This window comes from Vombatus ursinus, unplaced genomic scaffold (assembly GCF_900497805.2).
Source record: "Vombatus ursinus unplaced genomic scaffold, bare-nosed wombat genome assembly UNPS02014813.1, whole genome shotgun sequence".
NCBI lineage: Eukaryota > Metazoa > Chordata > Mammalia > Diprotodontia > Vombatidae > Vombatus > Vombatus ursinus.
In genome coordinates, this window is record NW_020954591.1 from 204745 (window position 1) to 218162 (window position 13418).

At 37.6% G+C, this 13418-nt stretch overlaps 1 protein-coding gene across 1 annotated transcript in view; it reads left to right on the forward strand.

Moving 5' to 3' along the window:
• CACNB4 (calcium voltage-gated channel auxiliary subunit beta 4) overlaps positions 1-13418 on the forward strand; it is a 152617-nt gene that overhangs the window by 130583 nt on the left and 8616 nt on the right. Inside the window, exon 13 of the mRNA XM_027835137.1 lies at positions 7845-8030. Within this exon, the coding sequence (XP_027690938.1) occupies positions 7845-8030 (186 nt within the window). The remainder of the gene's footprint in view (positions 1-7844; positions 8031-13418) is intronic.

The following is a 13418-nucleotide window of genomic DNA, read 5'->3' on the forward strand; positions in this document are numbered from 1 at the left end:
GTCTTCATGACTCCAGGCCCAGCCCTCTATCCACTATGTCACCTATCTGCTTCTCTTTATTTAGACTAATAAAAAATTGCTTTGCCTCTATTGTGTCTCAAGAGATTAAGCATGGAATGATTGAATGAGTGATGGATTTACTGTCAAAAGATTAGGTTCAAATCTCAGACTTGTCACTTCCTGTATGACCTTAGGCAAGTCACTTACTCTGGTCTTCAGTTTCCTCATCTGTAAAATAAGGGAGTTGGACCAGGTGATCTTGAAAGATGCATTCCAAAGCTAAGTCTGTATTCTTTTCATATGAGGAGATTTAATTCATCAAGCATTCATTAAATATCTACCAGGTGCCAGGCGATGTGCTTAGTGCCAAAGCAGGTAGAATCTGGTGACTGCTTTTGGCTTCAGACTGCCCCACCCCACTGTAGAATGAGATCTCTACAATCCCTATAAAACGTTATCACAGAGAATTGGCAGGTTTAAAAACCCATGGTCAGGTACCAGTTCCTAGTCACAGCATGGGGGAAGATCTAATCTGTGTTCTAGTTCTGCTGTAGAATCTGAGCTGCCTCAATTCATCAGACCTCAGGTTGGCAATTTTCTAACAAGTCCCTATTCAACCAGTGTTGAACCCTTTCAGCCAGACACAATGGTGTATAATCTATGCTTTACAATGAATGCAGTGGCAATAACAGTTACATCCCCTAAATACTCTTCCTAAAAACTATACATACAAATTTTTTTGCGATTACAAGGCCAGGGCAAGATAGAATGAATGAATGAATGAAAGAATAAATGAATGAAAGCACTACTTATGTGCCAAGAGCTTTTCTTAGCTCTGGGGAGAAAATAGAAGCGTATGTAATTTCTGCTCTCTAAAAGCTTGTATTCTATCTAATAAGACAAACAATATACAAGGAAGAGGTGGCCAGGGAGGAGCATTTTGGTCCAGGAAGTTTACAATGATAGCAATTGAAATCATAGGGGAGGAGACTGACACATTCCATCTAGTAACATTGGCAGTGTTGAATCAACCATGGATCATGATTCCACAAGTGTATCCTTTATTCAAATGAAACTGTTTCACCAAGGATCTGTCTTGGGCCTTCTTCTCTTCTCCCTCTATATTATTCAACTCAGCTCCCATGGATTCAATTGTCATCTCTGCTTTTGATTCTTAAATCGACTTCTCTAGTCTTAACCTCTCTCCTGACAGCTAGACTAATATCTCCTATTGGACCTAGGGATTTGGATGTCCTGTAGACATCTTAAACTTATTCCTTCCCGACCCCCAAGTCTTCCCCTCTTTCTGTCACTCTTGAGGGTACTATCTTCCTAGTCACAACCTAGCTCACAACCTAGATGATACCTTTACTTCTCATTGTCTCTTACCCCAATATCCTATCTGTTGCCAAGTCCTGTCAATTCTACCTTCCCCTCATCTCTCATGTAATCCCCCTTTTTTTCCTCTGACTTTACCACTGTCAATATTCAGGCCTCCATCACCTCACTCCTAAACTATTACAGTAGACTTATGGTTGGTCTTCTACCTCAAGTCTCTCTCCATTCTGGGCCATCCTGCACTTACCTATCAATGTGATCTTCCAAAAGTGTAAGTCTATTGGTGTCACTCCCCCTTACCCCATTCAGTAAATTCCACTGATTCTCTGTTGTCTTTGGAGTCAAATATAAAATCTGTTGTTTGACTTTCAATGCCCTCATAACCTGGCCCTCTCCTACCTTTCCAGTCCTCTTCTGCATTGCTCCCCTCTCCATGGTCTGCAATCCAGTGACACTGGCTTCCTTGTTGTTCCTGGCACATGATATTCCATTTCCCAACTCTGAGCATTGTCATTGGCTGTCCCTTATACCTGGAATTCTATCCTTCCTCATGTTTGCCTCCTAGCCTCCCTATCTCCCTTCAAATCCTAGCTAAATCTCTACCCTTTGCAAGAAGCCTTTCTTGATCCTCTTTAATGCTAATTTATTCCCTCTAAAAATTATCTTCAATTTATCCTTTATTCATCTTGTTTATGCATAGCTCTTTTCAATTTGTTTCTCCTATTAGACCATAACCTCAAGAGCAGAAAGAACCTTTTTTTTCCCGTTTCTTTTTATCCCTGGCACACAATACAGTGTCTGGCACAGCAGTAGGCTTTTAACAAAGTCTTGTTGACTTGATTAAGGTGAAAGAGGTACTTAGAAGAAACTGTGTTTTCACCCCCTTAGGGCACGTGGCTCCTCAGGGTGGTGGTGGTGGCAGGAAACAGAACAATTTCCCTCTTAGCAACCTAAAAATGAACAGAGCTGTTCCACTTTTACACTTCTGGGAAGTGGTTTAACCCCTGACCTAAGTAAACCCACTGAGGGGTTAAGAATTAAGCAGATTATCACCTTAAAAAAAAGACACATAGATCCATTATAAAATGTTTTTATTTATTTTACATTTTGTACAGTATCCTAATCTTTAGAAACAAAATAATTTCCTAAAACCCTCATGGGGCCCAGTGAATGATTTTGATGTGTCTTCACAGTACTTTCATAAAGGTACTTGATTTTTTTTATTTTCATAACAGAATTTATCAGGCAAAGAAGCTCAGTTTTCTCTTAGCTTTCATTTACAATTTTCACTTTATGTAAATTCACGTTATGCAAACTCAACTTTACATAAAGAATTCTGAAAGAAATCTAAATTTAAAAAAAACACCTATGTTAATTTTGCTGTATAGGACTGTGCTCACTCTCTCCACTCCTGCCCCTCAGCTCAGCATTCTGTGGCCTCCCATCCTCCCCCACCAAAAAAAAAAAAATCAAAACAAAAATATACAACACTAAAAAAAAAATCTTCACATGAAAGCAGAAGAACAGAAGCTGAGAGAACACTGCTGGATGGGGGCTCAGCTTGAGACTTCTGTGCTGAGGGGTGAGGTGTTTGCTCCACTTCACCCACTTGCCATGCATTCCTGCATGTCCAGCCCCCTTGTGACTGTCTGTGTGGTATGCCTGTCACTGCCTTGCTGCCCTCCATATTCTTCCTTCTGCTCCAGCCACTACATATCCTGTGCCAGCCCCTCTCTTTCCACTGGTCTACCAGCCCCCTTCGTCTCTTTCCCTTCCCACCTAACCCAGGTTGGTGGGCAAATTTGCATTATGTAAAATCCCTTTACACAGAGGTCTGAAGAGCAGTCCACTTACATAAAGGAAGAACTGTCTGTGTTTTGATTTGATTGCTCTGTATCCCAGTTAATCATTTGGGGCCTGTTCACCTTTGATAGCCTGCACTAGTAGCTCCCATTCCATTAATAGAAGTGACAGAGAGGCCAACTACAGAATGTAACCCATAATAGAATGACAATGTTGTTCATTGAGGAAGTGCCTTGAGAGCATCTCAGTTACCAATATTCCTCTATGATTAGCTGTCATAAAGGGGACAATATTATTTTGTTCTGGCCTGTTTGCTCTTCAATTGCCTAGAACTGTCAGAATTATTCATATGTCTTTTTTTTTTTTTTGGTTGTTGATGAGATTGCTTTCTCCATCCAGATCCTACTGTGGGCTCTCACATGCTACAGCAGACATGAACTGACTTGGGTAGCTATACTGGCTAGGTTTGTACCATTATATTTTTTGAAGGATGGAAAAGCTAGCTTGAATAACTCAGTGGGTTGTTTCTCATCTGGTTTTAATTAAAAGCAGTAAACTCAGAGTCAGAAAACCAGCTGCCGTATCCTGGAGATGGCCTCTGAGGTGCCTTTCAGCTATGATCCTGTAACCTAACATTTACCAACTAGGGGACTTAGGGTGAGACACTTACTTCTGAACTTTAGTTTCTCTATTTATAAAATGAAATTATATATATATATATATATATACACATACACACATATATACATATGTATACATACATATATACATACACACATCTATATATATGTGTGTGTGTGTGTGTATATATATATATATATATATATATATATATATCACTGCCTATCTCATGGGCAAAGATTTAAGTGCTCATGAATATTGTCATTGTTTATATCATTGTTATAAACTTTTGGTGGGTTTTTAGTGCCAACATATTTCATTGTATATTTTCCCCCAAAACTTGAAAAGGATATAAAATTTGTTCTGCGCATTTGAAGTTCTAATAACTAACTTCATAGCAACTACCACTGTTGAGCCTATCTTTAATGGTGTGGGTAAGGGAACATTCCAAGAATTGACACCAATATGAAATCAATCCAATTCAATAAACATTGGAGAACATAGTAGAGAGTTAATCAGAGAGGAATAAAAGAATTTTCATCAGACCTCAGTTGAGACTAAATCACATAAATTGGTAGTGAATTCAGTTGATATAGTTGCATGACTTGATCTAGCAACATCTAGCAGTATGTGAGTAGGAATGGAGAAAGTGAATGGAGGAGGTGATGAATAGATGTTTGGCAAAGTATGACTGATGATAGGACAATGGAGAAAGGTATTCAAGTATAGCTGCTCCTCTATGTTTGAATTGGCAAACCATACAGTCAAGACTGTGAAGAAAGGGAAGTAAGGCCGGAGCAAGAGTAACTAACTAAGAGAACAGAGAGGGTGGAGAAAGTGGAGGTCATCTTTAGGATGAAGAATAGTTATGTGAGAAGTGAAACAAAGGGAGAAATTAAAAGATAAGAGGTTGTGTCCAAAGATAGGAAATTTCATTTTTGAATCATGGAAGTGGAACAGTACAGGTAATAGATGAAATGTGTGACCATGCCTGGGTATGGATGAAGTTGAATGAAGATGTAGGTCATAGGAGTTTAGGAGGTTGATGATCTAGGAGATGAGAATGTCCAAGGAAACACTGACATACTTAATGAAATCCCCAAATATGAAGGCAACCTATGGAGAGGAAAGGGAGACTATGAATGAGGTATTAAACTCTGAGAGGGAAGGTGGATGACCTATAGGCCAAGAGATGAACATGACAAGGACTTACACTGGTTGATAAAGATAGAAGGAGTAAACCTAAAAAATAGAGAGGTTGTTGAGTTAGAGTGCCAAGGAATTATCTGGAAGCAAATGTAAGAAACAGAGACTGTGCCTATTCTTTCTATTAGTCCTGGTCTTTGGGGACTAGGAAGGAGCATCCAGTAGTGGAGAAAATAGCCAGAGGTTAAATGAATAGAGAGGCACTATGACAAAGAGAGTTAGCCTCAGAGCCTGCCTAACCTAGGCTCAGGTCCTTCCTCTGATACATACTGGCTGTGTAGCTCTGGGCAAGTCACTTAACCTTTCCATTATTTAAGAAATTCTCTAAGACCAGAAGTTGTAGAGCAGTTTCAATCTGCATTGGTAAAGGGAATTTTCTTACTCAAGAGTTTCGTGTTCTAGTGCAATCACAAGTCCAGTCTCTGTTCATCCTTACCTCTTGTTGTTGCATTCTAACCCAGAATTTCTAAACAAAACACCCAAACTAAGACCAAGTGTTATTCCCTTAAAATTAGTCACCTTGCAAAGCTATGCACCTATTCCAGTTGTGTTATATAGTGCAATACATCATTCCAATTGTGAACATCCAGTCATATTAACTGCTTCAAAAGATAACACTCACTTGGTTGTATAAATTTTGATGTATATGTTTAAAAAAATCACATTCATTAGTTCAAGTCATACTGTAGCACCAATGCAAGTGAAGCAGATCAAATTCAATTCATCAAACACATTGAATACCTACTGCACACAAAGTTCTGTGCTAAGCACTCGGTGGATAGGAAGGTAAAAAACATGGTTTTTTTTACCTTAAGAATGAAGACTTTTAAAAGATCATTAGAAATGGCAATTATGAAGTCTATGATGACTTTGAGAGAACAGTTTCCATAGGATGTTGTGAGAAGGAAGGAAGGAAACAAGCATTTATTAAGCACCTACTATGTGCCAGGTATGAAGATAAGGAATGAGTGGGTGTTAAGGAATTGGGGTCAAGTGAGATTCAAGAAATTTGACACTGGATGGGAAGAATGCTCAAGGGGATAAAAGGACCTGAAGAAGGTATGCGGTTTTTGTTTGGGTTTTTTTGTTTTGTTTTAGGACTGAGGAGACCTGAGCATATTTGTAAATCAAGGGAAAGGATCCAATAGAGAGGAAGAAAGGTTAGATGAAGAATAGAAAGAAGAATTGATGGAGCAAGATCTTGGCAGAAGTAAGATGGATTAAGATCAAGGGCACAATTGGAGGGCATCATGATGGGAAGAAAGATGTCTACCAATTTCTGGGACAGATAAGGGAATTCTGAGAAGGCAGTTAATTATTTACCAGGGCAACAACTCAATTCTCTAGCATGTTTGCTGGTAGTAGACAATGTGGCTATGGTCATTTAAATAAAATTGACCATACTCTTCAAATGCATCTGCTGTGTCATCAGCTAAAAAGACTCTATTTTAGCAAGGTACATTTAAGTTTTGCCAAAAAACAAAACAAAACAAAAAACAAAAACCCTCCAGCCCTTGTGACATATAGACTTCCTGCAACTAATAATGTAAATAGGCTTGCTCCTCCCATATTTTTCTCCTGTATTTGAAAGAACACTAATTTCAGCTCTATAGGACAAACATGTTGTGAAAATATACAAATTACCTGTATCCTGCTTACATCACCTTCAACTGTAGACTGACCTTAAGTGTCTTCTAAAGAATATGAAACTCAGCTGGGTGGCACAATGGATAGAGTGTTGGATTTGGAGTCAGAAAGACCCCTGAGTTCGAATACTGCTTCAGATACTTAGCTCTGTAACCCTGGGCCACCTAATCTGTCTAAGCCTCAGCATCCTCAACTGTAAAATGAAGATAATAATAGTTCCTTCCTTACAAGGTTGTTAGAAGAATCAGATGAAATAACAAGTGGAAAGCACTTTGCAAAATTTCAAGTGCTATATAAATGATAGGTATTATTTTTTATTACACAAGAAATGCACTTTCACCATCACCTGTAACAAGGATAATTTTTGCATTCTTATCAATGCTAACCCAAGTTTGACATCTGGGAGACAGTATAATGTAGTGGAAAGAACTTTGGACTTAGAGTCGGGAGATCTTGATTTGAATGTCACTCTGCTGCTTATTAGCTAAGTGACAGTAACTAAGTCACTTTATCTCTAAATCTCAGTTTGCTCATTTGTAAAGTGGGGAAATAACCTATCTAGAGGGCTGTGATGAGGACAACATGAGAAAGTTTGTCAGGTTCCTTATAAACTTTAAATTATTACCATTATTTTTAGAACCATTGTTCTATTTAGAAACATGTACTCTCTGTTTAATCTCTATGATACTATATTGAAATAGTTAAGAATGCAGCGTACCTGGAAGCTAGAATAGTTTCATATAGAGAGTTAAAAATCTTATGAACACTGGATGTCCTTGAATCAAAGTTGTATATCGAAAAGTAACACAGCCTGAACTTTCATTCATATAGGTAAGAAGTTCTTTCATAGAGTATTATAACTTTTAGTTAAATGTTCATTGTCCTCACTACCACTGACACCTAAAAACTGTGTACTGTTGTTGCAATTCTTTTTAACCTAAGATGGTGTGCAATCAAAATAAAAGGTTATCCAGGTACTTCAGACAGAAAAATCCAATTTCTTCTAAATATCTGGATTTGTTTTTTCCCATATTCACTGAATAATTCTACAGACAGCCACTTAGTTTTGTGTAGACCTGACAATACATTACTCAATTCTAATAGAGAAATTTGTGTAGAAAGATAGCTAAAATAAGCGTCAACATGTTATCAGTATTCACTGGAATTTAAGGGTTTTACTGCTTACAAACTAAAAGGGAACTAACATGGATTCTTCATGTTGTGAACAGGAAATGTTTGATGTTATTCTGGATGAAAATCAGCTTGAGGATGCATGTGAACATTTGGCAGAATACCTTGAGGCATACTGGCGTGCTACACACACAACAAGTAGCACCCCTATGACACCTCTACTTGGAAGAAATTTGGGCTCCACGGCACTTTCACCATACCCCACTGCAATCTCTGGATTACAGGTACCTGTTGACTCAGTCACTTTTTCAGGCACTTTCTCTACACCTAATAGACCAATGATGGTGAAGCTGAAGAGGGAAATACTCTACGGTAAACATAAAAACATCATTTATTAACAGACTTCTATGTCTATTATAATGCTAGGCCTTGAAGGCAGTATAAAGTTTAGATCATCTTTATGTAGGTGACTTCAAAATTCCCATGTTTTAATACTTTAATCGATCTGTGATCTGTGATCTCATCATTGTAACTATTCCCTATAATGGTTTAGATCACAACGTATTCATAGCGTTTCATTCTGTGCATCTTTCAATCATATCCTCCATAAAGAATCCACACTAATATGCTGTGGACCTCATCTAAACCTTTTGCCATTACATGGATACCAGTGGAACACACAGATTGTCAATTAGTTATCCCTTATTTTTTCTATGTGATGAATTTTCTTCCTTTTCTAGTTATAGTTCTCTCTGAAGATATTGTTTATACTGTCTCTCTTGTGTAATTCATCTTTAGTAATATGCTATAGTTTACTTACTCTCACCACGTATTTGTCCTTGCGCTTTGGGTTACCCGCAATTTGAATACTTCAGAGACTGTGTATTTCATGACCCTGTCATCGTGTAGCAACATGGGAAGAATTCTGATGTTAAAAAGATGGTCCCGTGTATCAATAATAAGTTTGGAGTCATTAGAAGCAATATACATCTTCTGAAATGGGCCAAGTTTGTTGTCTATCTTCATTGCCTTTCCAAGATACATATTCTAATGGAAGAAGGTCTATGGACCATCTCTCTAATTAAATTCATGTCAACAAACATTCATTAAATATCTACTCTGTGAAAGATACTATACCAGTTGATGGAAAGACAAAGACAAAATTAAAATAATCCGTGACCTCAAGGAGCTTATATTCTTCTAGAGTGATACAAAATATATACAAATAGATATATTACAAGGAAAATGAAAGGGAGAACCTAACAACAGGTGAAGATTAGGGAAAGCTTTATGGAGGAGGTGGCAGATAAGTTAAGCTTTGAAGAAAAACAAGGATTCTGAAAGGTAGAGGTAAATCCACTTGCCTTTAATATTTCTTATATATCATGCTTATTGTACTTTTTTCATTCATCAAGGATACTCTTAATATATGTGCAGCTTAATCTAATTAGGATTTTTTCAGAGAAAAGAAAATGAGCAATAACTTGTAGTGATTTATATTTTTTAATGACTTATTAAGGGGTGGTAATCGTTTCTGATATTTTCCAGGTGTTTGTCATTCTCCTCTTCCATCTATCTTGAGAAACAATCTCTCTGCAGTTTCTAAATCATGTTGTATCCATCACAGACCTCTGTATATTCTTTGTCTAGTCTCTCTGCTTTCCTCATCTTTTTCTTTCTATTTCCTCATGCAGCCCAACAAGGGCATTAGACAATGTCTGCAAAGCTTTTTGCAAACTTTAAAGTGCTATATAAATACCAGCTATTATTATCATTAGTAATGCTAGGGGCTTTTTGCAAATATTTTTTATGAGTACTACAATACAAGATGATCAAATATCCCAGGAATGATGTTTCTTGTTACCTTTGGATGCACAATGAAACCAACTATGCCAACTACGTTTTTGGCCTTTTTTCTTTCAAACCATCTTTGCATTTAGCTGGGATTTATTTTTGTCTTCCGTTTTATATTGAGAACATCAAAATTGGTACAACTCAGTTCTTTCAATAGAGCGTATACTCATTGGTCAAAAAGCAGTTCAGTATGTTGGATAAACCATTAGACTTGGAGTAAGGAAGACCCAAGTTAAAATCCTGCCTCATTTATTTGTCTGACCCTAGGCAAGTCATTAAACCCCTCTAAGCCACAGTTTATTAGGCTGTAAAATGAGTAGGTTGGGTTCCCTTATATCTCTAAGTTTATGGTCCTAAGGATCTCATATTTACAGTTCCAACAACTCTGTTAATATTTAGTCTAAAAACCGTGTAATTCTTAGTAACTTCTACTTCTTTTTCCATCACTCAGCTACTGTTGCTAGAGTAGTTGAAGGAGGCTTATGGAACTATGAGTCATTGTGCGATTTTCTTTGTTTAGGGTGTTATAGTGGCCAAAGAATTCATCACTAAGTGGTCATCTTTCTAATACTGGACTCCAGGAGTGAGAAATGTAAAATCAAGCCTCAGGTCCTTAATAGCTCTGTGAATCTGGGCAAGTCACTTAACCTCTGTCTGCCTCAGTTTCCTCATCTGTAAAATGAGGGTGATCATAATAGCACCTATGTCACAGAGTTGTGAGGATTAAATGAGATATTTGGAAAGCACCAAGCACAATTCTGGCATATAGTAGGTACTGTTATAAATAATAATTATATTATCATCATCATTATCGTTGTTGTCATTGTCATCATCATCATCATCATCATCATCATCATCATCATCATGGTTCTCTGTACTTAGCCAGGTTCATCCCTGGAAAGCAGACATAGGCTGTTGCTAGAACTATTCTGAAGCTTTTCCAAACTAGTAGAGCCTGCCAGAGTTTATGCTTTGATCGAATGACCATGGTCACTTGTAGACCATGATGAAACAAAGAAGCTTAGGGCTTTGTCCAAGTCCATATTTACACAGCTAAAGTCTCTCAGGAACTCCTAGCTGATCACTTAAAAATCTGCTGGACAGCTCCACCTGAATGTCCTGTGTTTACCTCAAACTTAATATGTTCAAAACTGAATTCATCATCATCTTCCTTCCCTTCCTCCAACTTCTCTCTCTTAGTTGAACCTTTCCTAGTCACTCAGCATTCATAATCATTCTTAGTGTTTTCTTGAATTTGGCAATTAGGAGATCATTGGAGATCTTTGAAGGAATGTTTTCAGTAGGGTGGTGGAGTTAAAAGCCTTATCCAAAGGGATAAGGAAAGAATATATATTAAAAGAATTAGGGGTATCAGGTATAGTCAACTTTCAGAAAAGTACTTCTATCTGGACATATTATGAAGTAGGTAACTTTTTTTTCCTTTAGCACATCCTGTTCTCCTTTCAATGTCTTCTCCCTGGTGCCCTGTACCCTAATGCTTTAGGGGAAAGCACTTCACATGTTGAGCAACATACAATAATAACATACTGTCTTAATACTTAATACTTATATGTCTTTGTGATCTCATTACTATGGATGTTCTATCCGGAGATACTGATCATAGGCCATTCATGCCTGTTGAATTCCCATAAGTTCACTAAAGGAAGTCCACCCAACACTCTAGGGGCCTTCCTCACTTTCTCCTGTTATTATAAAGATTCAGTGGAGCATACAGACCACACAAAAGCACTCCCTTGCTCTCACTACACAATAAGCTCGCCTTCTTTTTTTTAATCATCTTTTTTTTAAATAAGATTCTTTACTCTGATTCTTCCACATAGTTCATTATTTATAGTATTATGTGATGAAGCTTACTAACACTCCATTGGCTTTGACATAATAGTCCATTTAAATGTTTAAACATACATCAAAATCATGTGAGATTTCTTGAAAAAATAGCAACAGGGATAAACTTCTTTGTGTATGCCTTCTTTGTTATTATCAGGCAAGCCATAAAATAGGATGATATGATTACCAAAGGTATTTACTACTTTCATGGGAGAGAGCCAGCAGAGAGTCCAAGTTAAAAAGGAAGAGATTTCACCTAGGTCATGAGATTTTCCAGATGCTCCTATTTGTGGATACTATTATACTAGCTGCATTAAATTGTGGAATGTTATAGTTCTTGCAGGATGAGATGCATAACCATTTGAAAAAAAGTTTGGCATAACTATCCACTCAGAAAGAACCAACTGGATGAAGAATTCCTATTTTCTAAAGTATGATATACAGTTGGGTAGGCAACTCATAACTCATCATCTATGTATATGCCTTGGGAAGATACCATAGATGGACCATGCATTCTATCCAGATTTAAATAGAAGGAGGAAATCAACCTATATTACCTATGGAAATTGCAGAGCTCATTTAATGACCCCAAATTTCTACCTAAAATGAATATCTATATTTTAAGTATTAATATTCTTCTGATACATAACTATAAGTCATAATTATCAAACACACTATTTAAGCTCTGTTAAAATTTGTATTACTCTTATAAGTCCCTAAGAAGTAAATCTAATGGTGGATGTTTCAGTTATGCATTTGGGAATAGATTGACATTTTTGCAAACCTCAAATGGCAGCTACCAAATAGGGAGCTAGCAAGGGCTCCCATGATACTCTTTGTAAGTATAGAATCTAGGCATGGCTGAACTTATAGAATATGTTCCTAAGCATATTTCCAAGTGTGCAAGTATAGCCACTACACACATAATGTCTTGCATAGGATCCTGCCTTAGTCAGCAACTATAGAAATTCTCCAACAGGGAATGTGGAGATGGGTATAAATAGAAAATTTTCTCTCCTCTGCTGTTCTTTTGTGTGCATTGTAGTATGTTCAGACCCAGACATGGAGAATCAGAGTGATTATGCTACCAAATGAATGTTGCTTTTGCTGAATTAATTATTATTTACCATTTACCCAGCAGCTGCTGAAAGGTATTTGAGACCCCCAACTTACTAACTGTGAGAAACATGTAGTCAATTGAACCTTCCTGCATCATGACTAGTTTTGTTTTAATGGGTTATAATGATAGTCATAATTGTAGATCATGTGGAGTTAACTCTGAGATAAATGGCACTCTCTGAAATGCTATTATAGCTACATTACTATGCTACAAAATTGCATCTGTATGAGTAGAAAAAGTACTACATGAATGAGTAGCTTTAAAGGATGGAAATGAACAGAGAAATGTACTATAAGGTAGATATAGTATGTCCATTGAACCATATCTTGGTTTCACTTACTGTAGAGCTGATCTGGATGTAGCATTTCCATTGTCTTGTTTGGATCAGTTCTGAGAAGCACATGGAAGAATTTAAAATAGACTTATTAAGAGGTATGTTTCTGTAATATGTCTGTAGAAGTTCAGTTATTATGAAGACGACACTACTGATATATCATCAGGACATTCATTTAAGTTTTGTTAAAATTTATGTTACTCTTATGCCCGGGGTCTCTACACCCAGGCCATCGCTTGGATAGTTACCTGCCCGGGGTCTCTACACCCGGGCCATCGCTTGGTGGGTCCCTAGCTGACGTAGTGCACTTAGTCAGCTATCCCACCCAAGCCTTCGCTTGGATACTTACCCTTCCCGGTCTTCAGACGTCTCCGGCCCCTCCGAGGGTGGAGGGGAATGACTAGACAGAACACCCGAGTTGGCAGCTGCACACGATTTATTGGTTACATGCTCTCCTGCCTCCCAAGGTCCCGGCCTCTGATCTCTCTCCTGCCTCCCATCATCCCGGCCTCTGGT